At 40.5% G+C, this 27,804-nt stretch overlaps 2 protein-coding genes across 2 annotated transcripts; both read right to left on the bottom strand.

Moving 5' to 3' along the window:
- Positions 1 to 25: 25 nt before the first annotated feature.
- LOC137595307 (protein transport protein Sec61 subunit alpha-like 1) lies at positions 26 to 4,557 on the bottom strand. The gene is made up of 12 exons (XM_068315310.1): positions 4,424 to 4,557; positions 3,599 to 3,666; positions 3,436 to 3,501; positions 3,269 to 3,347; positions 2,926 to 3,057; positions 2,635 to 2,744; positions 2,123 to 2,276; positions 1,881 to 2,041; positions 1,570 to 1,767; positions 1,259 to 1,450; positions 1,094 to 1,170; positions 26 to 987 (listed from the first exon to the last, which is right to left on the bottom strand). Exons 1-12 carry the CDS (start codon positions 4,428 to 4,430, stop codon positions 801 to 803), a joined length of 1,431 nt encoding a protein of 476 aa, XP_068171411.1. The 5' UTR covers positions 4,431 to 4,557; the 3' UTR covers positions 26 to 800.
- Positions 4,558 to 11,618: 7,061 nt separating this feature from the next.
- On the bottom strand, positions 11,619 to 16,961 carry LOC137595956 (inositol hexakisphosphate kinase 2-like). The gene is made up of 6 exons (XM_068316335.1): positions 16,672 to 16,961; positions 16,243 to 16,566; positions 14,784 to 15,018; positions 14,408 to 14,592; positions 13,283 to 13,458; positions 11,619 to 12,986 (listed from the first exon to the last, which is right to left on the bottom strand). The coding sequence occupies exons 2-6, from the start codon at positions 16,487 to 16,489 to the stop codon at positions 12,369 to 12,371; spliced, it is 1,461 nt and encodes a 486-aa protein (XP_068172436.1). The 5' UTR covers positions 16,490 to 16,566; positions 16,672 to 16,961; the 3' UTR covers positions 11,619 to 12,368.
- Between the last annotated feature and the right edge of the window lie 10,843 nt (positions 16,962 to 27,804).

Below are 27,804 nucleotides of genomic sequence, written 5' to 3'. Positions count from 1 at the left end.
TAACAGGAATCAAAACCAGAAGAAGTGTGTTTGGAAAAAATTCTGTGTTTTTAATAACACAAATATGTCTGTTGCATAAAGTAAAAACCAAAATGAAACCCCTTTTCATCCCTATCAAACCCACCCTCATCCCAACCATCTCGGCAGTATTGTGCAGCAATTCAGTCTTGGAATAAAAGAGCATAACAACACAAACAGTTTTCTCTTGGGACCCAGAGAAGACAAACACTGTGCCATACATAAGACCAATGTGAACATAAACATAGTCCACCAAAATAAGACTGAATAAAAACCACTAACAGCTTTGTCTGAGGTTACCAGAAGGCTTACAAGTAAGAAAACCATGTTGTAGTTACATTTTTCATATCCTGTTTGCCTCCGATGACCACAAGCAAAATAGCTACCTGTGATGAATATTGATATGGCTTTCTTTCAACTCCTCCCAAATGTCTAGGCACAGCGCTTTCAGCTTGAAATGAGCACTAACATGTTGTCACTGTCTTTGTGCTCCTTGAACGTGCTGCATTGACCAATGCCTGAGGTACGTCATAGACGGCCTCACACTTCTGTGCTTTAGGCATTGTTAAGTTGATAAGACAGTCATTGAGGACTTAGGCAGCCAGCAGTTGGATGGGAAATAACTGTAGGTGTCAAAGGACAAAAGAGACACTATGTGCAACTTTGGGAGTAACCAAAACCGTTTTCTCAGCATTAACATGCTAAAGACGTATGGCAGAAAAAAAAGGTGGTAAGGAAAGAACTGGGGGTGGATACTGTGTGTTTGATGGTCGTTGTTTTTCCTAGAAGAGCAGTGCTCCCATACTGCCCACTTCACTCTGCTCCTTCACAAAGATTTCAAAGTACTGGTAGATGATGGTCACTGCCAAGAGGATTCCAGTACCCGAGCCAATGGCACCCAAGAAGTCAGCCATGACTGACAGCCCTCCTATGCAGAGGCCACCAAAGGCAGCAGCTGTAGGGATGTACCTGCAAATCGTAAAGCATTTATCTATACATATCCATTCAGGGAGACATCATTCAAAATGTTGTAATTAACATGAAAGTAGAGATTAGTTGTAAGGTTGCATTTTACCTGTTGAGCTCATGCACCATAGATGTTTCTCTGTGTCCCCTCATTACCATCTGCTGCTCCTTCAATTGCTTTGCCACCTGTGACACACAAAATGAAATACATCAGTAAGTTTATTGTCAGACTGACTTGTGAAATTTGCGAATGAAAGTACAAATATGGACTTACATCTTTAGCAGAGGATCCTGAAACCTCAATCCAGGTTTTAGAGAAAAAGGCACAGGAGCCCAGCATGAATACGATGTAGATAATGGCATGAACTGGGTCATCCAGAACAGAACCAAACGATTCTGGAGGAGACAGATAGTAACACAGACCACCCACTGGGTAAGCCCGAGCTGGTCCGCCACTCGTTGCGTCCTAAAACAACACGATTTTGTTATTGACTATGAGTCTTTAATACAATAGGTTAATTTAAAAACATGTCACAAAGACTGCAGTTGGATGTGCTGGAGGCGAAGTACACGTCATATACTTACAGACCAGGTTCCCAAGAGGTTGACGAGGAAATTTCCACTGAAACGTGTTGAGAGCATCTGAGAAATGACGTATAGATTGGAGACCAGGGCAGACTGCAGGATGATGGGAATATTGGAGGTGTAGAACAGTTTGATGGGATAGGTGTTGTACTGACCACGGTAGCGTGCTGATTTGATGGGTAGGTCCACCCTGAAACCCTGGCGAGGAAATCATGTGTATTAATTTATCAACTTAAGTTTGTTTCAAAAATTCCTTTAATTTAATAAGAACAGGCATGAATTATGATGGTGTTTAGAAGTGACCAACTCACCTGAAAGTATATGACCACTGCAAATACAAAGACTGTGGCAATGAGGTTCATGAGGTTAGGCAGGTTTTGTCTGTAGAAGGCCTCCCTCAGGGCACGCACCTTATCAGTGCGGGTTGCCAAGAGGTGAAAGAGAGCAATGATGGCTCCCTCAAACTCAGTACCTGGATAAACAACACAAATCACATGGTAAGCCATTATAGTATAGACAAATATATAAATATTTTAATTCCAAGTATCCATACCTCTTCCAGTGTTGACGGTGGTGGGGCTAAAGGCCTTCCAGACGATTGTCTCGCAGATGTTGGTTGCAATGAAGAGAGAGATTCCCGAGCCCAGACCATAGCCCTTCTGAAGAAGCTCATCCAGCAGCAGAACAATCAGACCAGCAACAAACAGCTGAAGCAACAGACAGGAGGTTTGGGTTGAGCACATACAGGTAAACAAGCAGCTGATCTAAAAAGTCATGTACTGTATGGAGAAAAATTAATGAACAGGTCTGAAATGGCTTTCTATTTCATAAAGTTCAATTATTTGCTTGGCAAAAAAAAAATCGAACAAATATAATTTGTAAGATGTAACGGACAGTATTATGTTGCTTCATAGATACACACACACACACACACACACACACTACAGAAAGTAACTTACATATGGTACTACAAAACGAAGCACTCATTTTATTTTTTTTACCAGGAAGATCGAGATAGCAAATACCCTGTCACAGACTAAGAAGCTGATGTGAGTTTATATTCACCTGAATAATAATGAGCAAGCATATTCCTGCACCCATCTCTGAGGGGTCTCCATACATGCCAGTCATTACATATACAATGGCCTGTCCGATGGTGATGATCATTCCAAACACTGCAAAAAAGAAAAAAAAATATTGCAAGTTGCAATTTTACAGAGGTAGCAATCATTGATATTAACAAAAATTTAAAAAAACATTTTGTGCCTGACATTTTCTAAGCAAATTATGAAAACGTTCTTGAAAGGGTATGTGAGGAGTTCTTAAAATAGCAAATGCAGTGATAGGTATTCCTACATTTCTGTGCTCCGTTGAAGAGGGCTCTGTCTTTTGGGGTGTCTCCCACCTCAATGATCTTAGCACCAGCCAGCAGCTGCATAATAAGGCCTGAGGTGACAATGGGTGAGATACCCAGCTCCATCAGAGTACCTGGAGATACAATTTCAATGTAAATGTCATATACTACAATACAGTACATAAAAGCCAGTGGAGTGTTGACCTTTGCATCATTATATGTGATGAAGATATCATGTCAGGTCTGATAACAACACTTGAATTGGATTACTACTCCGTTCTGGTGCTGCTCAAGACATACAGGTACACTGTGATTAAGCCTACTTAACAAGCGCATTTCAAGCACCTCTGTTGGAAGCCAGGATTACTCTCATCCAGTAGAAGGGATCTGCTGAATCTGATGACATGATGCCAAAGAGTGGAATCTGAATTCAAAAGTAAGAAACAGTGTCACAAACCAAAAAAGACAGAATATTTGATTTTACTTAAACTTAGTCATCAGCATATACCAACCTGGCAGCACACCAGAAAGATGAATAAGGTGATTGCAGTCCATAGTACCTTTTCTCTAAACTGAATCTGTGAGGAGTAAAAAAGGAGAAGATCACCCATTGAAATACTGAAGGGGAAATAACACAACTTAATGTGCAATACTCAATGCAAAACTTAGCCTTACCTTTCTTTCTGGTTTCTGAATTTCTGGCAAGACTGCACAGAATGGCTTGATAACCTCCAAAAACTTAACTGTGGGTAAAGATTAACAGGTTAAAACACAAAACTAAAGTTGCAATTAATTGCAGTGAACTGAAAGTTAGCAGGTTTCCTCCTTTATTTGTTATTCCTCAGCTTTAGATACGTCCCCACTAACCACAGCCTACCTGTGGTTATTTAACCGCAGCAGGGCAATCTCTAGCAATAAAGGTACACAGACAACTATCACCAGTTGCATCCATGTGTAGTCACTTTTAAACCACTAGCTGTAGACGCAATCACTGAAATTAACTTTGACAGCAAGCAATTTCAAGTCATCCGATACTTTTTCTAACATGCTCGATTCGTCAGTTTGGTGAAGAGGGAAAAATCGTGAGCATGGTGACATATAAAGCAGGAAGAAGTCACTTTTAATTTCCATCTGCATGAAATGTTTCTACAAGAACGATCCATGTAGCTAGCATTAACTGCTAGCCACTACGACTAGCATGTTGCTAACGAGCGTCCCATCAATGAACGAGTCAGTGGAACATAAAAATATCTAATATTTGTTTTACATATGTAAAAATTCTAGGTATGTTAAAAGTTAATTTTCCCTATATAAATATTATTTTGAATACAAAATTTAACTAAAAATTAGCTCCTGTTATAAGCTAGCTACAACCTAACATTACCAGGGCTGGCTAACAGCATTGACGACGGACGAGTCTATTTTTGTTCCAGAATTATACTCTAATAGATATTTCAGAGCAGCCTAAACATGCGTGTGGAGTAGAAAAATGTCACATACTTCCCATTGTGTCCTTAGTCCCACTCCTGACTTGTTACTGGTACCAGTTCGAGTGCTCAGTAGAGTCAGTGTGGCTCCATCCAGCCCCTCCGTAAGAAAAGAGAGAACAGTAGAGACACGTCAACAGACAGAAGCCGCTAACCACGTCACTTTGTGGAGACACGCTGACCCGTCTGACGGTCTCCGATAATAAAATTCACGGTCGTTCTAAAGACAGTAAGCTGCACAATAACGGATGTATCAACAATATTTAAAATGATTATAATAACATCCTATATTATGAATCCCATCTTTTTAGTTTTAATATTCAAGCTAATGTAAAATCAGGTAGTACTCTCCCATCCGGTAGAGGGCGCAAGTTTAGTTTCAGCGCTTGGTCTGCGCTGAAAACCAAATGGTGATATTTCATTTCACCCTCAAACCTGCATGTTGCTGCATTCTAGATGAAACCTTTACTATTTCACCATCTATGTTCCTATATCAATCATTGTTTTTTTTAAATTCAAGCAAACAGTTAATGCATTATGTCAGCAAATGTGGGCACTGCATCAGTATCAATACAGTCTTTTATTGTCACTTATTTTAAAGTAATTCAGCTACACAACCTGACTGCACATGTGATGTGCTGTTCACCTACTAAAGTGGTAGCAGCAGCTAGAAAACTGGAAAAGTTATAATTATGGAAGACACCTTCACTTGCACACATTCATTTGTGTTCACTGTAGCTTATACAAGTGGTACATTACCATATTTGCAAGTTATTTGCAACTTACTTGTTTGTCATTTAAAATTTCACAATGCTGCTTTATGAACCAACCAATAATGTTGAATAAGTATTGAAAATTGTTTTTTCTGTATATGTTTATATGGATGAATAACAGTCATAATTACAAATGTTCTGTACAGTCACTGCTTTTACTTTCCTTCATTTGTGCAAATCATTTTTTATTGTTGGCCTTTTTGTACTTCTACTGAGAGATTTCAACATTTGTACTACTGCAGACGAGCCATGACTGTCTGATGTTACTATGAAAAATGATACACATGATATATCTGTATTTCGCTAGGTATGTTAACTGTAAAAAGGCTTCGCATTCCTGAATTAGGTTAACAATTCCACATTTCCAGCAATCCCATGTTTTCTTTTATGCTTTCTCACCACTAGAGGTCAGCATTGCCTCAGTGATCATGACCAGCATTTGTGTGTCTCGTCTGTTTCATTTTTTGGTGACAACCAAATTAAATTTTAAATTCTTCTGTTAACAATTTTTTATTACCCAATGAAGAGCCAAAACCACTATTTGATGAAGAGGTGGACTAACTTTATTTGAGGGGAAGTTTTGAGTCTTGTTATGGAGACTACTTGCTATAATATTTGGAAGCCTACATGATACCATTAAATTTACCCGTGAAACTTGACCTACATTTTCTTTTGTGCAACCTGGTACTGTCCATTTTTATATGAATACACACACACACACACACACACACACACACACACACACACACACACACACACACACACACACACACACACACACACACACACACACACACACACACACACACACAAAATACTGATTACTGTGGATCTGATAGTGGACGTATGTTTTTAAGAAGAATACAAACTAAATAAAATGGTTCTGAGATAATAACTCCAAATTTGTAATTAGAAGATTTGATCATTTAATCTGTAAACTGGTGCTTGTGGTATGGGTGATAGTGAGTATCACTTTTGTCTCACAGCAGAAAGAATCTGGGATCGAATCCAACTGTGGGCCTAGAACTTTTATTGGACATGTTAGATGGCACAGTTGAAATGGCACACTTAGCCACTGACCCATTATAATCAAACAGTAGCGTGACAATGACAAGAGCTTTCTGATCACTTTAAAGCTAAACTCTCTGGACCTGTTCTCATCTATCACTTGATTTTAATTTTTTTTTATTAGAAATTACTGAGATGCACACACACTGTCACCGGAGGGTGGCTTGCAGTCTTCCCATCTGTTCTTATATGAAAGGCTGTTTGTTCAAGTGGTTACATAATGACGACAGAGATATGAGCTAACACAAAGGTGATGACAAGCAAATACCACACAGGATTGTTCTAGTTGCTGCCTTTCACAGATATTTGCATAGCCAGTTCTATTCAAGATCCTAACTACAATTTCCACATCACTCATCAAACTGTGATTGACCTTAGAATATTATTGTAGGGATGAAAAATTGGTGTACATTCTAATTTACCCTCGTCAATCCTGTTCAGGACAGAAAGAACCTCTTGGATGAGAGGAAAAACGTCTTCCAACCATAAAACAGAGTCCAGTTACTTTAGATTCAACCTTCAAGGATCATTGTGGCAAATTCATTTCTTTAATACTCAAATCTAATTAAAATGAGCGATCCTGAAATTCGACTTTAATCTGCGGGGCTTTGATGACCTGGGGTATATGACAGTCTCATACGCCATTAGTCCCTCATGACATGTAAAATAGGCTGTGGCGATGCAAAAACATCTATTAGAATTTTATACATAAGAAAATCTATGAAAATCCAACATGAATGCTAATCACATTTTATGTCCCCACCAAAAGGGACAGGGAAGGTTATCCTGGTCCATCTGTTGCCTGTACATAAAAGCTTGGATAGTGATTATGGTCTGTTTGCATCTCCTCCTCAAAAACCAATAGACCGAATTTAGTAAAATTTCACAGGTGTTGTAGGAGCCCTAAGGGTGAGCATGTACTAATAGTTTCTTTTTTCTTTGTTTCTTTTCATAGGCATATTTGATAGTTTTGTCATTTAGCTCTTATCTGCTACAATAGAGGGTTTGAATTTTTCCACAATGGTGCAAACTGAGTTCATCCAGCAGTAGGTGCATCTGTATCTTTGGACTAATATAGTTTTACTTTAAGTCAGTATGTTTGGTATTGTTTATTGCTTGCTGATATCTGGAATAATCCTTTCCAAATGTGTGCTGCCCTCCACCTATACAAAACTAGACAGACATGCAACACATGATGGCATATTTTTAAAGACGCATGAGTAAAAGTATGTGGTGGAATGTTCCTGGGGACCTTAATATGTATGAGCTTTAACAAATACTTTAATCAGCACATAATACCTCAGCTTGTCAGAAAAAAATTGATTATATGCATTTTTCAGACATTTTCCACCTCATTTATCTGTAATAAGCTGTCACCAGTCTATTATCTGTGAGCAATAGGCCACCTATGTAAACAGCATTTACATATTTAGTATATCTGTTGATGTGTGTTCTTGTTTTTGTGTTTTTGGGGTATTAAAATCCTGAAATAATCAGTTCAGACTCCTATCCATCAGCATTTCCATTTTCATAACTCTAGGATGTAGGCCTATTATTTAAATATATTAATCCAGTTGATAGATGTCTACCTTTCTCTGAAACCTTGTCAAACCAGTCAACTATCATTGGTTAGAAGACATAGTCTACCGGTTTTATTTATTCAGTCTATTCATCTATTTTTCAACCCTTAGTTCCAAGATACTGTAATCCCAAGTAATCCAATCAAGGCCTGACAGCAGGATGGGAGCCGGATAAACACCCAGTGATCACTTCAAGGACAGAGTCTTCCTTTGATTGGCCATCATGGGTGATCTTGACACAAATGTGTTTAGTATTTGTTATTCTGTGTTTCTGATAGTTCATTATATTAATTAAGAGGCCAGTGTTAATGTGCATGACAGGCTGGACCGGCGTGCAGCGGGTACGACATTGTCTTCAGGCTGGTGACTTAGTGGAAAGCGTCACTGCAACAGTTATGTAACGCTAATTTAATCTTGGCTAGATTTAGCTTTTTCTCTATTGCCTTTGCGTGTTATTTGCCCACATTCCACCAATGTGAACTGTTGTCATTTGATCATCCTGTAAGCAGTCAGTGGAAACCCGCTTCATGCTTGAAACGTTTGTCTTCCTGAGTTCTAATATGTTCGTCTGAGATGAACATCAGTGGTGGTTTAATCTGCATATGAAAACTGAACTTTGATTTTTAATAATAACTTTGTGAAATGTTATTGCATGAGTACAGAAATGGAGAGAAAACCTGTTTTCTAATAATGAGAGGGGTTGGACTTTATTAGTGTGCCTTTGCAGGTGAAGATGAATCGATGCATTTAACCACTACCACCACTACAGCGGCCAATAAAAACATACAATACACATCACATTTGGTCGTCCTTATTTCTTACAAATACAAAGTTAGTTTTTTGTATCGACTCATGACTCGTCGTATCGGGGCTCCATTGACAATGGATTTTTAGAGTTGTGTAGCACCTGCTAAACTGCAGGTGAACTTACCCTGGGTTGATGAAACTAACCATGAGAAGCCTTTGTGAAACCACAAATCCTGGGTTTACAGGTTTAGGTTGAGTCAACCCAGAGGCACGGGTTTCACTCAGGGTTGTTAATCCTGCTTCGTGAAATGGAATATATTCATGCCGAATATAAAAAGCACATAGCGGGAAATTGATAATAAACAGAAGTTGCTGAAAGTTTTTTGTCGTCCAATCATTTGGACCATAGAAAATGGGTGATTAGAAATTAAAAGAGTCTTTGTCTGTTGGTTGCTCAAATATAGATTCATGAATGAGTGTCATGAATGTCTCTGTCCGCCTGTTACATCATCTTTAGACACAGCTGCCTGTAATCTCTTGCAAACCAGCTGCATGCATATATAGATACATACATACTTAACTGGCAGCTAAGACTAATAAATCCCCACCACCACAGTCACATGAGATTTATTTTACCCCCACGTAATCTTTATGAGTCAGGACTGCAGTTTTTTACTTTCTGTCTTTCAGGTTGTCTTCTTATCATAAATCCGTTGATGTAACTCCTCGGTAGAATCTGTCGTAACAAAGCAAACTAAATTTAGCACCAGTCAAAATAGGACATACCCTAAATTCATATAATTCTGTCACGGTGTTTAAATGAATCTGCCACAGTTTTGTTTGTTCATAACGACACATACACACCATGTCATCCCCTCGCTCTGTGCTTACAGTACAGTGCTCATGTTGTACACAATTAGAATGCCTTTTAATCAAGTCAAGGGTGTAACAACTGGAGAGACGTGGCGCGCTGATGAGAGAAAGCAAAATGTGAACCTAAATTATCCAGAAGAGCTTTGTCCAGCTATCGGTACCATCATGTATTGTTTGGTGCTGTTTCTATAAATAGACAAAGCTTTATAGCACCATGTGCTTGGGATGAGACAGTGCTGGCTGGTTTCAACCACCCTACTCTGTTTACACAGCCTGAGGAAGCAGCATCCACTGCATGAGGTGCTAGGGATCACATGAAGGCATCCGACATGGCCATGTTCCATAATTTCACTTCTTCACGAAAGACCCTTAAAAAGGGGAAGATCCCTGTGATATTCTAAACTACGGGTTACTTTTGTGCATGTGTGTGTGTGTGTGTGTGTGTAAGCATATAAAAACACAAAGATTTTGCAAGAAAGATTAGACTTACATTATGCAGCATTCATCAGGATCCATGCAAACCTTCACAAACAGATTTACATTTACACAAGGTGTGAAACTCAAACAAACTTAGACACGCAACCAAAAATGCAAACACCCACAAACAAAAAAAACCAGAAAGTTCTGCTCTGTTTGTCTTCTGATGTGTCATACCTCTGTTTGCGAGTCTGTCGAGGGCAAATCAGATAAACTTTAACAAAAATCAAAAGAGGAAAGCGGATCTATGGTGGTGAAACACGCAACGAGTCCTCAGCATGCAGAAAGACAGGAAATAAAGTAGTTTCAACATGCATGACACTGAACTTTGACCTGTATATGATCACTTTTTTAATGGGATGGAATAATTGTTCGAGGTCAGGTATATATCAAGCTTTGAATCAAGCGTGTGCTAATATAGAAGCACGCCCAATGTGTGGTTACTGTCTAGTTCTCACATGGAGGATTTAATGAATGAGAGAAGTGAAGGAGTGTATCTATTCATAAAATAATACTCTATTTGTGGCCTCAAAAGCGTTGACACCATTTAACATCATGCAAAGGCTGCTGTTGCCATGGTGATCTGAGCTGCTGTTATGCAACTGCTCCAGTTGCACCTTTGCAAAGCGACTGGGTATAAGGATGCACATGACCCGTCTATTGTGGTGTGTATGCGGTATGGCCAAAAATAACATCATGCCTGTGGTGTAATATATATCCACATGAGCACAATATAGTTAAAAGCAGCCTGCCGTCCCTGAGGCTGTTACACAACATCGGCGGCGACCCCCTCCTTCCAATTCCCACTATTGTGATGAGAGAGGCTTATCTTTTCTCTCTCATGTCCTCTCATCTATCAGTCTTTGTGACCCTCTGCAATCAGGCAGCACGGGAACATCTCACACACGCTGTGTTTGAGGACCGGCTGCTGCTCTGCAGCTGATTGCTGGTCAGTTAAATAAGATAAACCCTGGGGTTTGGAAGTACACATGAAACTCAATGTGTGTGTGTTAAGTCTGTCTAAGCCCATCCTGACTGATGCGCTTAAAGATGAGTTTCAACACAATACAAACCTTTACTAGGCTACAATAAAGTCTCCACGGGATATATTAGAAAATAGCTATAGTGGAGAATATTAGAATAAAAAACATGTTATATTTTTTTTCTCAGTCACTCCTGATACTCAGGAAAAACAAACTCATTTAAAATAATGGAAAGATATCTGCAAGCTCATAATCACATATAATATATATATATTAGCATAAAGTACAGAGATCTATGATAAATGTTGTGAACCAATGTGTGGGAACACAATCCCGTTGGACGTGTTAAGTTTCCATTTAACACGCCGTGCGTGCATTGCCCTTGACGTAACACTTTCCTCTATAGTTCTGATTGATTTGGAATTCACGTGACAGAATGACGTCTGTTCCAGCGGGACGGCTCATTCCACAGAGACGTGCTGCGGTAGTAACGGACCATAATCTCTGTTGACACAAGCCGCCTCAGACCGGTTAGCGATGGCCAGGACTGGGTACCGAACATCCTCCTCCAAGTAGAACAACTCCTTCTCTATTTAAAAGTCCTTCCGAAAGACTAATTCTACTGGACAGAGGGGAACGAGTCTTTAAATACTTTCTCACGAGTCGTGTTTTGGTTGCTGCAGCTTTGTCTGTGATTAAATGTCAAATCTGGTAGAAGACACAGATGTTAGCACAAACCCAAGTCTTTAATCATCCCCAACAGACAGCGGACAACACAGAGATACAAGGTGGAGGTATCCAAACATGTCAAATAACAATATTAACTCATATCATTATTGTAACATTAACAACAATGGAATGTAGTTCTGTTCATTTACATTCGCTTTTGAACGTTCATGAAACATATCGTATAACTCTATATAATCTGGCTCTGATAACCGTATGAATATAGTCTCTTTGAGTGAAAAAGAAAAAGGAGGATGATGAAGAGAAGGAGACCTCTCCTCCCATCCACTCTGTCCTCAAATCGCGAACGACTCCTGCTTCCGTCAAGTAGCCCTGTCTGGATTCAAACACGCACCGCCTCAACAGAATGTGTTTCAGTGCATGTTTGTATGTGCAAAATACTTTCTTTGGAATCAGACGCAAGGGGAAAAAAAACAAAACAACAACAACTTTTCGACTGTCTCAAGACTCCACGCAGCTTTTATTTGCTGTCTACCCTATTCGTCAGAAAGTCAGACTGTGGTTAAACAGAGTGATGGCGAAGGCTAAAATCACTGCATCCATCACACGGACGGCTCCTCTACGTCACACAAATGTTTCAGATCCCGAAGATGGAAACACAATAACAGGAACTTTAAAAAGCACCAATGGCAAAAGAAGGGATGGGGCCTGATGGGAGGCCAGCTACATCAAAGGTCAAAGTGTGAAGTGGAGGATTCCTCCTCCAGGCTTCAGTCTGTGCTGTGGCTCTCCAGCTCAGAGATGATGGTGATCAGGTTCTGGAGGCCAAAGAGGTAGCCACTGTCCAGCCCCTCGTACACCACGCTGTCCCCCTGAAAATGTCTGCATGTGGTGTGAGCAAAGTCAATCATCCTCACATCCACCGCTGGGCTGTGGGGGTCCGAGAGGGACAGGCGAGCCTGGCTGACATCTGAACTCCCACTGCAGCCGCTGCCGTCGCTGGACGTGGAGGGGTTGTGAGGGAAACCCAGCGCACCCTCTACTTCCTCCTCTTCCTCCATTTCTGGCTCGGCCTCCACCCCCTCCTCCTCCTCTTCGTCATCTTCCTCAGAGAGGCCATCCTCGGTGTGTTGGCGCGCGCGTTTTCGTTGGGACGCTCCATCGTAGATGATGAGCAGAGAGCTGGAATAAAAGCGGTAGGATTCACAGGCTTCCAGAGCAGCTTGCATGTCTCTGAGTCTGCGCAGGACCGGGGAGAGGAGCTCGCGTCGCAGGCGGCGCCCGCTGTGAAAGAACTGGAACAAGGCCTCCTTGAAGTCTGGAAGGGACAGCCTGCGGCCGTGGAACTTACTCATGAACATCAGCTGGCCTGTGTCGGAGCGGTACACCTGCAGGGATGGAGACATACGGAGAGGTGGAACAGGGATAAATTATTTGTTAAAATGAATGAAAGCTTAATTATATTGTTTCTTTGAATTATACCTTAATCTGAAATAGAGATCAGTCAGTCATTGTTTTACTGATTTATTGCTCACATGTACTTTTTACTGTTATTTATTTCTTGACTTGTGAAGTTAGATTCCTGAACAAGTCATTAAGTTATTAAAACTACAACCACAGAACGACTTATAACGTGTTAACAAATCATTTCAGGCAGTTTGCTGTAAGTGTGACCTTCACTCACCTGCATGCCGGACAGGCAGACTCCTATCGACGACGCCGTACTCTGCTGACACTTGCGGATCTTCACGGCCTTCTTCTCCTCCGTGGCATCGTCTCCATGCTGTTGCGTACCCATCTTCAGGTCCAACACGCATGGCATCATGTGCCGCCATGTGAGGTTCTCCAGTAAGATAAATTCTGCGAAGCTGAGTTAAGGAAGTCAGATTGAAACAAAAATAATGAAGTTTTCCCTCAACAGATTTCATTATGTCCACATGATGTACAACAAGTCAGGAATGTCGAGTACAATCATGGTTGGACTTCTCATCTATAACCCTGATTCCCAAAACACAGGGATTCTCAATTAAACAGAAATCAAAATGAATAAAATGGAATATGAGACTTTCTTAATCCTTTAAATACAGGTTTAGACTGAATTTCATGCCAGTAAAGACCAGTGAAACAAAAAACAAGAAAGGTTGAGGAACACTGAAAATCTAGAAAAACAGAGCTGCCACACAGAGCATAAACCGAAACCACAGCCCACAGTCAGAATCCAACTTCTAGAACTTCGACAATTATTGTAATCCCTGTTCCTGTTGACCGAGTGTAGAAAGGGTAAAACAACAGCAACATTTTGTGGAGTGTCCACACTTTTATAGATTCAAAGCTAGGTTTTTGATGAACTGGAGTCACTGAGCCATTAAAGAATGGATATAAACAAGTAGATATCATCACAACCTCTTCCTCCTCTTCCAATGCAGGGACATGCGGTGATTTACATGGGCCAAACCGAGAGGGGTATTTGACAGTAAATTAGCAGCCTGACATTAAAAACTCCTAAAAATTAGATCAGCATTCTTTTCACACACATAATATTTGGCCATAACTAGCAGTGCAGGGAATGTATTACCCATGGCAATTTATACAGGTGTACGAATGATGTTTGACGAAGCTCTTTAAGCTCCAGCATTAGCCTTTCTTAGTTAATTTCAATTGGTAGTCCACTTTTTAGATTTTTTGAAGGTTAGATAAATATCTTCATGTTTGGCTTTCATTTGGAACAAATTTTTAGAATAAACAGACTACAGCTGAGGACCTTATTTTGAAAATCCACCAGAACAGACGTCAGCCAGTAAAAGGATACTATACTGGTTACGGTGCTTGGCGTTCTCCTTCATCTTCTGCAGGTGCTGTTGCTGACACTTGAGGCTCCAAGGGTTGTACTTGAGCTGTGGGATAGCGTTACTGTGGCTGCGGTCCAGTCTGTAGTAGAGGACCTCAGTCTGCCTCAGCCATTCCAGCTCCACATCGTCCTGCAGCTTGTGAATGCTGGAGGACAGAGGGAGGGACAGCCTCATCAGTTTTACATACAAATAATAGAAGACAACACAAACACAGCCATTTTTTTAAAAAGGTAAGCATTTACAGAAGTACGTTGAGGAATGATAACACCTTCTGCTCCGTCAAAACGAATCTCTCACTGTGCCACCGTCACGCTCAGATAGTTTCTGTCACCTCACCTCTTGTCCTTGTCTTTAATGGAGTGGCGGCTTCGTCCATCTTTGCTGTAATTTTCACTCTCCACAAGCAGCGAGGATGCCATCTGTTTCCCCCACTTGAGCATCTCACTTTTGGGTTCGCAGTCAGCTAAGGGGTCCTTGTTCTCCAGATCTGCGGAGGGGTCATTCTGGAGGGGGTAAGCGAAGAGGCATATGTTTCCTTCGTCATCCTCCTCGAAGCTCACAGACACGACACCTGAGAGTGGGCAGAGAGGCAGACGTCTGTTAAACACTCTCCTCATGGCGTTGATACAGAATCAAATAAAACTGAGAAGATTAAGCAAAATCTTAACGTCTAAGAAAATTCTATCAAATTTCTTTTCTTCTTTATCTGCACTCTTATGTTCCAATAATACTCCAACCAAATAGAGAAGAGATGCAAGAGCACTCAAGGCAACACTGGGAAAGATAGAATAGAAAAACAAACCAATCATTACCACTGTGTGTGATATGCGGATTTTAATCCATACATACAAAATAATTCACTCTTTTAGATTTAAATGTTAAAATTAATTGGAAGAGAAAATATCAGCCCAAACACAAATGACACAAGACAAACAACATAAAGTTAACTATGTTTATTATCAAAAACATAATCTCACACCACAGGATGAGTGACATAATACGGATCAGCTACATTAGATACAAGAACTATGCAAAGCATCACTGGACACATGCATCAAAATAGACGTGGCGCTAATCTGCAGACAGGACAAAAAAAGAGCACAACTAATAGCAACAAGCTCGTCATTACAGTAATAAGACTGAAAGACAGGAGGATTGAGTGAGGAACTTAAAATAAAGATAGATGGGAAAAGACATAACATTTGTTGCAAATTGTCACTGGTCTGAAAACTTTGAGAGATGCATAGCTGCACTCAGTCTGAGGTGAACCTGACCAGCAGCTTCACTCATATCACTGGCTGATTAATACTTTATGCAAAGGGCTGTGGTTGTGGTTTACTAGTTTGTAGTTTGACCTTTTCCGATGACCTTACAGTCTCTTTCCATCCGCTCCTTGTATTTCTAGACCCGAGCGGCTTGGCGTGCTGCCCTGATGCCAGAAAAAGAAACGGAGCCAAACCTGATTCACCTGTATCAACACAGCCTGGGTCAAACAGGACGCAATGGGATGGCCGAGAGTAACGCTAAACTGTAGCGGCCTCTTGTGGTGTAATTCGGTACATCCTCCTTGCAGGTACGTTGAAATTTTCATAATTTCCATATAATCTAAAATGTGCCCTCCATTCGCAAAAAAGCGAAGCCGGCTTGCAAATATTTATCCTCACCAGACACACACACACACACACACACACACACACACACACACACACACACACACACACACACACACACACACACACGGAAAACAACCAAACACAACAACCATGACACAGATTAGAAGAGTAGTCAGCATTACCTCTGTACTGAGGGGTGAACGTCCTCATTGCAGATGGCAGAGTCTTGTAGAACTGGTGTTCGCGGGGGATGAGGGGCTTGCAGATGGTCTGTTCCCCGAAGCGCAGGACACAGCTATGCCCCCCCACCTGGTGCACGAAGGGCTCAAGCATCACCCCTTTCTCCATGTAGCGCTGCTGGTGCTGCAGCTGGTGCTTTTGCTCTGCATCCATGGCCTTCTGCGCCTGATCCTCCACAGCCGGACCCATCCTCCTCTGGTCTTGACCGCACGACCATGGGCATTAGCCTCCTCACGCACGCACACACGATGCGGTTGGGTCTTCACCTGGCAAGGATATCAACACACTCACAACACTGCAGACCCACAAGAAGCCTTATCTCTCATTTTGGATGCGGATTTTTTTTTTAAATTTTCTCCAAATAATCCCACCAGTGTTTTCAGAAGCGGCTGCTGTGATGGCGATTATCCACTTCCTCTGTGCTGCTGGGGATTCTGCTGGTCAAAAAACAAGGACTTGGGAGGCAGAAAAATTGAAGTGTAATAAGATTAAAAAGCAAGATTTAGTAAATGTTGAATTCCTCTTATGTCCTGTATGGCAGTTGTTGAAAAAATATCACGAAAGTCCCTTTAAATGATGATATTCGAACAGATGCCGTCGTAGCGGTAGCACTACCTCCTTCCCTGCATACTGGTTGCTATCTGACAACAGAGCGCGAGCCCAACACTAAAAGTCGATGGAGCTTGTCACTTGGACACGCCCATCGCGCCATCCACCAATCAGCAGGACCCGGAGCAGGTTTGTCGACGCTATCTACCAATCAAAAGCATCTATAGCAGGTTGTTGGGTGGTAACCTCTTCCTAGGAGGACACAAACAAAGACCGGTGATGGGAGGGGGAGTCAGGGGAAACGGAGAGAGAGGGTGAGGAAGGAAGAATAAAAACAACAAGGACTGTTCTCTTTGAGGTGTCAGGGTTTAAACAGCTTCATATAACAAGCAGTTCTTCATGGAACCAATGCTGCTGGTAAGAAAAAGAAGAACGGAACAAGTTTGGGAAACAATCTTGCACCACAAAATAACCAGTGGTTAAAAAGAAACAAATACACGTCAGTCAAAAAGGTGGGGAAAGAAACTTTTAAGAAGATGAAAAAAAGATTTTGTTACACAAACTTATACAAAAAGCAGTTTCTACAGAAAGGTCAAATTCGTGGACGGAGTCTCAGTGCAAATGGCAAAGAAAGGAGCGATCAGCATGGATCCATTAACAGTATGACTTCCCACAAAGCTTTGATGTACACTATAGTTGACAGGTAACAAAGCAGACGTCATTGGTGTGCATCTGCAAAGTTATTAAATGCTTATACTAATTGATTACATATGGTGAGACATATTGGAAACTAAATTCAAATCAGTATGGCGTGCAATGATGGAGTTATAAATTTTTGTTGCCACCAACTGCACAGAAGACCTGGTATGAAAGAGTCAACACTTTATGTATAACTGGCAAAACATGGCGCAAAATAAAGCTTTTATCTTACTTGTACTTAACGTTTTCACACATATAGAAAGCACTTTTGCCATATTTAAAATATGTGTTTCCACATTAATACACTGGAAAACAGGATTAAGATAGATTATCATAGTAGGCAGCAAACAGCTCTGCTGGTGGGAAAACACCACACAGATGAGGGGTAAAATAATTATCATCTTAAATAATATCTGCAGCATAGCATTGTTATTTTATCATTATGTGTTACTTTGTATATGTGATATACAGTATGTATATATTACTATATAATACAGTTGGACAAAGTCTTGTTCAGGAAGCAGAGTCAGAAAGCGCTGCACTAATCTCTCTAATCCTGCCTCTTGGAACACAAGAGGAAAATAGGTTGTGACAAACAAGTATAAAATTGCTATATTTACATATAAATAAGGACTGTTTTTTTCACTTTTTAATTTTTTTGCCAACATGAGTTTCTATTTGCATCACCAGGAGGCAGTATGTCTATATATTCATTATTATCATTATTATTATTAGAATTCATTATTTGACTGTGGCTGACCTGGTCTAAAAGTGTCCCCTGCTTTTATGACCACATCTTGCAGCATTAACAAACAGCATAGTCAATGTCTGCATTTTCGTCTGTAGTAATATTCGCAGTATCAGAGAGAGTTCAAAATGACTGATGGTTGGTAATGTGAAGGGGCTGGAATTACAATCAGGATAACCTGCAAGAGACTAGAGCAATACGGCATCAAGATCGGTGGACGTCTTCTGTATTCGAGGACACATACTAATGGTATTAGCCAGAAAAGAAATTGGCTAAGTACAATACTGGGCAGTTAACAGTGGTGTTTCACAGTATACTAACAAGCATTGTGCAAATTGTAAATAGAGTTGCTGTGTTAGCAGCCAAGAGGATGTTGGAATCTAGCCCCTCACCTCTCCAAAACAGAAACCCAGTTAGAGGATGAGGGAGACAACATGTTATAATGTTCAGTAAATTTAAAGAAGCATTTCAAAGTGCTTTATAGTTTCTTCTTTCTGCATCGGAACTGTAGGTCAATCAATGTCAGTTTTAGTTCCTTCTCTGAGTGCAAGAATACTGTGTGACGCAAATGTGCCTGATATAACAATCTGAGGCTTGTTACCATTAAAATCAATATTTAAACTCATAAAACAAAATATTTAATGTACCCAACTTTCCCAAAGAAGGAAGAAGTTAAGATATATATACTGTATATATAAATTGTGAAGGTCACCAGGTCATCAGGAAGAAAAACAGATCACGACTTGCCATTTGCAAATTTTCAATTTTGAGTTCATTTGCATAAAACAACATCTTAATTACTTATTTAGCTGTTGTTGTGGAAAAGATATAAAGAAGCCAGTAATAAGTAGTAACACGTTTTTTTCTCCGCCATGCTAAACATTAGCTGAAGAGATCATGTCACCTTCACTGCAGTATTTCACCTTATTAAATGCCACCTTCTGCTCTACTTTTGGAGTTATTCAGAGTCAGAGACAACTGTCTCTGCATCAACACCATGATTAACACACTTATAGAGATCAGAGGGCTCACTTAATAAACTTAGCCTGTAAGCTTTCATCTATCAGCAAGAGCAGTCAGCAAATGGGCCACAGAGAGCAGGTATGTTATTGGTGTCACGCGGCTTTACAGTGGATTCAGGTGTCTAGAAATGTGATCGGCACGTATGACTGTAGAAAGAGATCCCGTGCATGAAGGGCTGAGAGGTGCTCGTGAGCACTGGAGAGTGCAGAGAGGAAGGGTGTTTGAGGTCTGTCATGTGCCCCTAGAGAGGATGTTAATATGGAAGCGCTGAGAAAATGTAGATAGAAAACAAATGCAAAGTATGAAGGCATTAGTGTGGAATGGGAAGGACAAAGTAATAGACCTCCCACCCTCCAGAGAACCATAAACAAATGAACGATCGTACAAACAATGTGAAGATATTAAGTGCTTGCTGAGAAGTCTATTTGTTATTGTTTTCAAGTTTTTGTACCACTGACCTTCTCCACTTTAAGAGCCTTACATAGATTTAGGATGAGATAAATAATCTGAATGAGCCAGCTTGAGTCTGGACACTGGATTTACCTGGACAGATTTATAAAGTGCAGTGAGAAGCAATGAGGATCACACACGCAGACAGACAGACAGAATCAGAGCACAATCACACACACGAACATCAACTCCTCACACAAACTCATTAGCTTAAACCAAGACATGTTCTTTTCTGGCCTGGAGCCTGGAATGGACTCTTTGGGAAAAGGCTAAACTTAACTGTTCAGTTATTTACAGGTTTATTGGTGAGACTGATGACCTCAGCTGACATCACACTGGATAAACACGCTAACTATATCCTTATGGGTCACAAAACAACTGAGCCCCCCTAAAAATAATGGCCGGTGAGTAATCCATGCTGTGAGGTTGCTATTCATAAACAAAGTCGGCTCCATGCCAAACTGTAGAAGAAAGAAACACAGGAATCATGCAAAGGGGAAATAAATCACAGATAATGGGGAATACAATGAAATCAGGGAATCACACAGGCCTTAGAAATTAATTTTTTTTTAAATGAAAAAGAAATTTTCATGTTGTGTCTGCTGTGACTCAAACTAGACTTCAACAAAAACACATTAGTTTCTCCAGCATGGCAATTGTCCTTTGCTCATAGGACTGGCAAATTTACATTAATATGCTTTATTGAAGAGTTGCTCCAATTGGTTATTGTAAAAAAATAAACCTGTCTTATTTTTTTACTTTTGCTTTGCATTGATTCTTTAAACAACAACTGATTGTTATCCTATTACTGGATTAAGTTGGAATAATAATCAAAATACGCTTATTCATTCATTGATTCATTCATTCATTCATCTACTTATCTGCTTTTTTCCCCTGCCTTCGTGGGTCACAGGGGTTGCTGGGCCTATCCCAGCTGCACCACTGTGCCGCCTCATTAAAATACCTGGTTACTGAAATAATAAAATGCCTCAGAGACCTGAAATCCCAAATATTCTTTATTAATTTGAAAAGGAAATTCCTGAAATAAATCCTGTCTTTTTATAAAATACTTGTCTTTTGTGACATTAAGAATGGTTCTCCTTCCGGCAGCGTAACCCAGAAGTGCTGCTACAGGTCGTGATTGTGAGACACTAAATCAAGAGAGTGCTTATAAAGACCTATTTAGCAAGTGGAAACAGCGGATCTGGGCATCACAAAATTCTTGGAGTTAAACTTATGCTGTTCACACTTCTCAGAATCATTAAAAGCCACATAATGCAATTACAGCAGCTCAAGTGTGGAGAGCCGGTACCTGGATCGGAGACAACCGCCTCATCTGCCTGATGCACACTGTGTTTTCAAAATTGGAACATAATTCAGCTTCCCTGCTAGCCATACAAGACTCGGCATGATTAGGGAATTTCTAAGTACACTACAGCTAATTAAAATTGTTTTGTCTTTGGATTTATGTCGTTCTTCTGGGCCTATCACTTTTGTTTAAAATGTCTTTCAGATGACAATGAAAAGTGTCCTTGTGCAATAACGTTAAACCACTTTTCCCGTGGTTATTTTGGTTCTGGCATTCTGTTCCAACAAGCATGGACTGGTATGTTTCCAGGCCTTTTTGGCTATGTTCCTCTTCTGTGGATGATGAAGGTCAGAGGCCATTTGGCCCAGCCACATTCTCTAATTCAGTTTCTAGGAAGCCTCATAGATAGGATAGAGCCGCTCTTGCCCCGCGGGAGCATTATGGCTCGGTTTGAGGAAACCTTTGGCTGACTGCCTCTCATATGGGGCAACACAAACTAACCTTGTGACAACAATTTGTCAATTTTGGCAGCCAGGGGGAATTGTTGGAGTTGAAATTAAACAGCAGAAAATATGGATTTTGTTGCCAATAATTCAATGAACCTATAAGATTACAAATTTACACAGATCAGTCAAGTGTCACAGTATCATTGCATATAATGAATATAATTGTGTGAATGACTGGATTGCAAGGCACTGGGTGGATAAATGTTAAGTCAGACCTGAAATATCCACTGCAGTCACTCTGTGTTGGGCAGGGACAGTGGAGTTCAGTGACACTGTGTCTGCAGGTGATACCTGTTGAGGTGTCAGTTTCATTTTCCTAAGTCTGCTGCACGAAGGCTGAAGCCTGTCTTCCATTATTAACTGAGATCAAGCCCTTGACACAGTTGTACATCAGTTGTATGTCATTGAAACACAGCAGTCCTTCCATTGATTTACAAAACCTTGACATGAGCGGTGTGTTGTTTCCCACACTATGGGCTCCAGGATGTCTGTAGTAAAACCATACTGATCTCTCTCTCTCTCTCTTTGTCAAGTGTGAGGTCACAAAAATCCATGCATTTGACCTTCCTGTGGGTAAATTTTTTATTTGAGCTCATCTAATAAAATTCAAATCAGTTTCTTTATTAGAACTCTTTATTCAACTTAAAAACTTTTTGCTACCATTAAATGAATTTAAATGCATTTCTTTGACACTTCCTGCTCTCACAACAAGTATTTTCATTGAGCTATTTCAAATGTTTGTTTGTGTTAAAGCAGCATGTAAATCATCGTTTCAACTCCTGTCATCCATTCACGCGAGGTGACGGGATGGAACGCTTGTCCATGTCCTCCGTCACATCTTTCACACTAAATATAAACACACATACTTCTCTTCCATAAATAACGGCACTCATACACCTTATCATGTTCTATTAAAAGAGGGGCACTTCCATAAGCTGAATGGCTTTCCCTCAGCGTAACTCTCAAAGCTCCCTCCACATATTCACTGTTGTGCATAGCCACATTTTTCATGCCCTACAGGATAGGGCATTTTAGTAGTGACATCATACAGTCAAAACTATGCACCTATTACATTTGCAAAAGGACAAGACGGACTCAAATTCACGTTCAAGCATTTTAATGACAAATGATAGAAATACGAGAAGAAAAGTGGATGAGGTAAGACCGGGACACCAAGAAGCAAGGAAGAGTAGGATTGCAATGATGGACCTAAATCCAGGACTGAATGAAATGTGAAGCTGTTACTTGAAAACTGATATCATCATATCAAAAGAAATGTGATCATCGCCGTGAGAAGGCAAAGGACGTCTTCACCGTGGACACTCAACACTTCAAATCAACCGAGCACGGAGGGAACACTGTTTCTGTCCTGCTTACACCCAGATGAATATTAATCCTTGGAAGAAAAACAAAACTATGCACGCACAAAACATATGATTAGTTTGAGCCATTTAGAGGCTCAGTGAAAGGCTGACCATAAGCATGTTCATACTGTTTGAATGGACAAATAAATAATAATAAATAAACAAATATCAAATATATGACGATGCACATTGGGAAATGGGCTTGGTTGGTTCAGAATCTATAATTAATGCACAATTCCTTTGGGATTAATAAAGTATCTATCTTTCTTTCTGTCTGTCTATCTACCTATTGATCGATTGATCTATCTGATGTGACCATATACTGCTCTCACAGAAGGACCATTTAATGTGATGGAGATCATCCAAGAGAGAGAGCCTTTAGATTTATGGGAAAATGTGCATAGTGTTCATAGAGGCAGTTTGGTACTATAGAATTAATGGAAAGTGGATGCGGCCTGTGTTTTGGATGTAGAGCAGCATGTTTCTGTGCCATAGGCAGCTCTGCATTGCAGCGTTTGTGTTTGCACGTGAGGCAGAGCTCACATGTAAGAAGACTGAAGAAGAGCCCCTCTATACCCCCTTCAAACAGAATATGCACCACTTCCAGTCCTTCTATCTTTTTTTGTCAAATGAACATCCTCAATCTTCTCTGAAATTACACCATTTATCCCAAATAATTTGTTCCTTTTTGCCCTCCCCTGTAATTTCACACACTCTTCACAACATTCAATCCACTCGAATTTAAATCTTAAGAAGGAGTCTTTCTTTATGGGACAAAATCCGTTCTGTGCCTTTGTTGTCCTCATATGCGTCACCATCAGCTGCTGTCTGCTGTCCTCCCATCACTCAGGCTGTTTTTAGGCTGACCTTATTTATGTTATTCACTAACTCTTGTGTGTTTTTCTTCTGAATGTTTGTCTTCGGATAATGAGCAGTGAAAGATAGATAGATAGATAGATAGATAGATAGATAGATAGATAGATAGATAGATAGATAGATAGATAGATAGATAGATAGATAGATAGATAGATAGATAGATAGATAGATAGATAGATAGATAGATAGATAGATAGATAGATAGATAGATAGATAGATAGATAGATAGATAGATAGATAGATAGATAGATAGATAGATAGATTGATTGATTGATTGATTGATTGATCTATCAAGGTTTGCTTGATTTTTACATTGTGTATTAAATAGATAATTACCACTGCTAGATGACATTATAAATGAGGTAAGACTATGTTATGGACACTCCAGTGAAACTCGAAAAAAGGTCAGCATAGCTTTATTTTCCAAATCACAGTAGTTTCTTCCTCTAATGACTTCCTTACGAGGTCTGGCTTCAGTGTCAAACCAGGGCATTCAAACATTCCGTCCAGAGCCATTTGCAATTTCCGAAGCTCATGTATCTCTGTCAGGATGATACCTGGCATCCAAATGGAATGGACCTCCCCAACAAATGGTGTTAAGTCACAATATCACTAACATTAATGCCTTGTATTTACCCTCTGGTGAGGGCATTTGTGCTTAAGTCCATGCATGAGATTCTTATCTGGGTTGTCTGTTGCTCCCAGTTAGAAAGCTCTTTACATAACAATCGCATGACCTGGCCTGGTAACACCATACCTGAGACACAGTCAGGGTCAGATGGGAGAGCAAAGAAGGAACTTGTGCAGAGTAGATGGAGGATGGTTGAACACTAGTAGAGCAATGGATAGAAGGGAAGTAATTGGTAGTAGATCAGAGTCCAGAGGACAGTTGCTGCTAGGCTGTGTTTACATGCAAAAACAAGAACAAAAACACAATTTCAATTGTAACTCAATGTATTTATATAGAAACAAAACAGTGTAAACTGTTTAGAGTGATGCTTTATTGTACAGAGACCCGGCAATCCTCCATGAACAAGAACATGGAGACAGTTTGGACACAAGCATGTGCAACCATAGTAACAATAACAACTATCATAATAGAAAAACTAAAACTAAAGCCCAGCTTTAAATATAATCTTCATCAAAAAGGAACTGATTGAAAGGTCAAGTGGGTTAAACACACATAGGCACCAACAAAATTAAGCACTCAAAATAGAACTGCTGTTTCCACACCACTGGCCTGTACTACCCTGACATTGTTTTTGTCATGAAGGATTTGCTTAAGTGGATTTCTCCGGTGGCCAAACCCCTGAACTCTCATCGAGTCAGTGACAAATCAAAAGTCACTCTGCTCAACTCTCTGGCGCAGAGCATATAGGAACACACACACACACACACACACACACACACACACACACACACACACACACACACACACACACACACACACACACACACACACACACACACACACACACACACACACACACACACACACCGCAGACAGGCAAACCCATTTAAAAAAAACAAAAACGTGCCTGAATAGTCAGACAGTGGAGATTCTCTAAATATTCAGGTCATGCACGTGAATCACAACTGGAGGCCCCAAAGGGAGGAACATAGTTCTGCAGTGCCAAAAATAGAAACCTGAGTAACAGATTGCATTATCGAGTCCTTGGAACAGAGAGACGAGAGAGAGAGAGAGAGAGAGAGAGAGAAAGAGAGAGAGAGAGAGAGAGAGAGAGAGAGAGAGAGAGAGAGAGAGAGAGAGAGAGAGAGAGAGAGAAAGGCACTGAAAACGTGTGGAGAGAGTGAAGGGACATGGACGCTAGACAGACGAGATATGGATTTGAAATGTGTCGCCAGTGCCAACATCTGCTTAGACAGTCCGGCGATGGCGTGAGCAGAGGTTAAATATAAACTCATTAATCCCTTGAAAATAGGGCACTCAATGAGAGTGTCAGGATGGTAGAATGTGAGCTGCATGGTGCGAGGTGGAGGGAGGCATGCAGCTGGCAAAGAATCAGCATTAGTGCCCCAACAACTCATTGAGTGGTACAACTATGTTACCGATGTTTCCCCTCCCAAAATATCACGCTCTCCTTCTCTGTCCTACTGGCTCCCTTCCAGAACCGCAGACAGTCCTGTCAGACTAGGCTCACAGGTATTAATTAGGAACATAATCCAACGAAGACGTAATCATGTGCAGGATTAAAACTCATCACAGTTTCCATGACTGAGATGCAGTGATTCAGTAGTAAGTCCCAGCCATGAAGAGGCATTCTATCCCTGAGGGACAGGGAGGATTAGAAGATTGATTCCAATTTTTTTTTAAAAATAAGGTGCATTTCTGCTAGCATCATGAAAGAATGCTTCCATCAGTTAGACAATGCCTGCCGTCCAGTTGCTCATTGTGGTCTGACCTCACATGCCTGAGGGTCAAAGAATTTAATGTCGTCTCTGTGACACCTTGTAACACAGTGGGGATGGATGACTTCACGCTCCTTCCTTCACCATGGGTTAGAGGTCAGGGTTATGGTTAGTTAGGGTTAGGTTACACCAGTCTGCTCCGGAACGAGCTGCTCAGGGCCACAATTTTACAGAGTCCTGTTTGGTGAAGCCTCTAAATCTCAGGTAACACAATGTAGATATGTCAGTATGTTTGAACGTGTGTCATGAGGTCAAGGTTATGGGAGTTTAAGTGACTGCATAAAACTGCATGACTAAAGCTGGGAAGTGGAGTCAAAAAACAAAGAAAATACTGCAATGCATCCAGCATTTGGTGGAATTCTCACCTGGATTTAACATTTTAGTTTTTATGTAAGAATAAATAATTGCTGGATATTTCCAAAAGTACAACCAGAAGTGCCCTGCAATGAGCTGGTGTCTTATCTGGAGTGTACCCCGCCTTTCGCCTGTTTGGAAAGACAGCAGCAGACCAGTGATCCACAAGACAGATTAGCGACTGTAGGTGAGATGTTTGCAATCACATCGTCTACACAGAAATGGATGGATGGACAACCAGAAGTCCAACATTGGCTCAAGTCATTCGGTTGTGAAACACAAGAATACTTACAGTACATGAGTTTTTTATGCAAAGGAATTTCTAATTTTTAAATGGACAATAATAAGTGTATGTGTCCTCAGTGCGTGCTACGTATAACTTAACGTTTTGTTTATATCTGCATGCCACCGTAAGCTGTGATGGATCATGTGACATAATGACAAGTTCACATGAGATATATGGTGCTAAGGTATCCAGTGTGAGAGCAGCTTGTCATCATCCTCGCTACAACCCTTAAGTAAGGAGGGAATCCTCATTGTGATTTAACACTGCTGATTGTATAAAATCTTTTAAGTTCTAATGGTTCACCGGATTACTTTATGCTAACAAGAACGTGGAGCTACAGTGACATGATATTAATTTTAAAAAAATACTTGAAAGAGCACATGCATGTAAACTATAAAAATGATAGGATGTATATAGATGATTGTCAAAAGGGGAGAGTTTATGGGGGTAACCAGTGTATTTAGAGGTACTAGTGAAGAAGAAATAAGAAGGAGCTGCACAGAAGAATCTGGAAGTCCTCGGGGCTGTCAGGTATAAACACAATAGTGAAGAATTTAGCTGATTTTTTATAATGACAAAGTAGTTCCTCACTTAAAATCTGGCCATAATATTAGTTTGTAAATGCAGGCTTCATTGTGGGACGGTCAGCTGTTGTCTTTATCCACCCCAATATGAAGATTTCTACACACAACATCATGGGCAAATGTGTAGCTCCTTAATCCCTCCTTTAAGTGCACTGCAAACTGGTGAATTCCATCTTCGGAAAAGTGGAAATGTCTGTTTTCAACAAACAATCATGTTGTCAAGTCAAGCACAACGGTTGACGATCAGAGTTGCATAACAGGTCATGACTGGTGGGAGACAAGCCACTCTTCTCCAGACGTGTGTCCAAATACAAACACTTCACACA

Source organism: Antennarius striatus, chromosome 5 (genome assembly GCF_040054535.1).
Source record: "Antennarius striatus isolate MH-2024 chromosome 5, ASM4005453v1, whole genome shotgun sequence".
Lineage (NCBI taxonomy): Eukaryota > Metazoa > Chordata > Actinopteri > Lophiiformes > Antennariidae > Antennarius > Antennarius striatus.
Note: the sequence above shows the minus strand (reverse complement) of the source record. Positions and strands in the feature narration are given on the sequence as shown.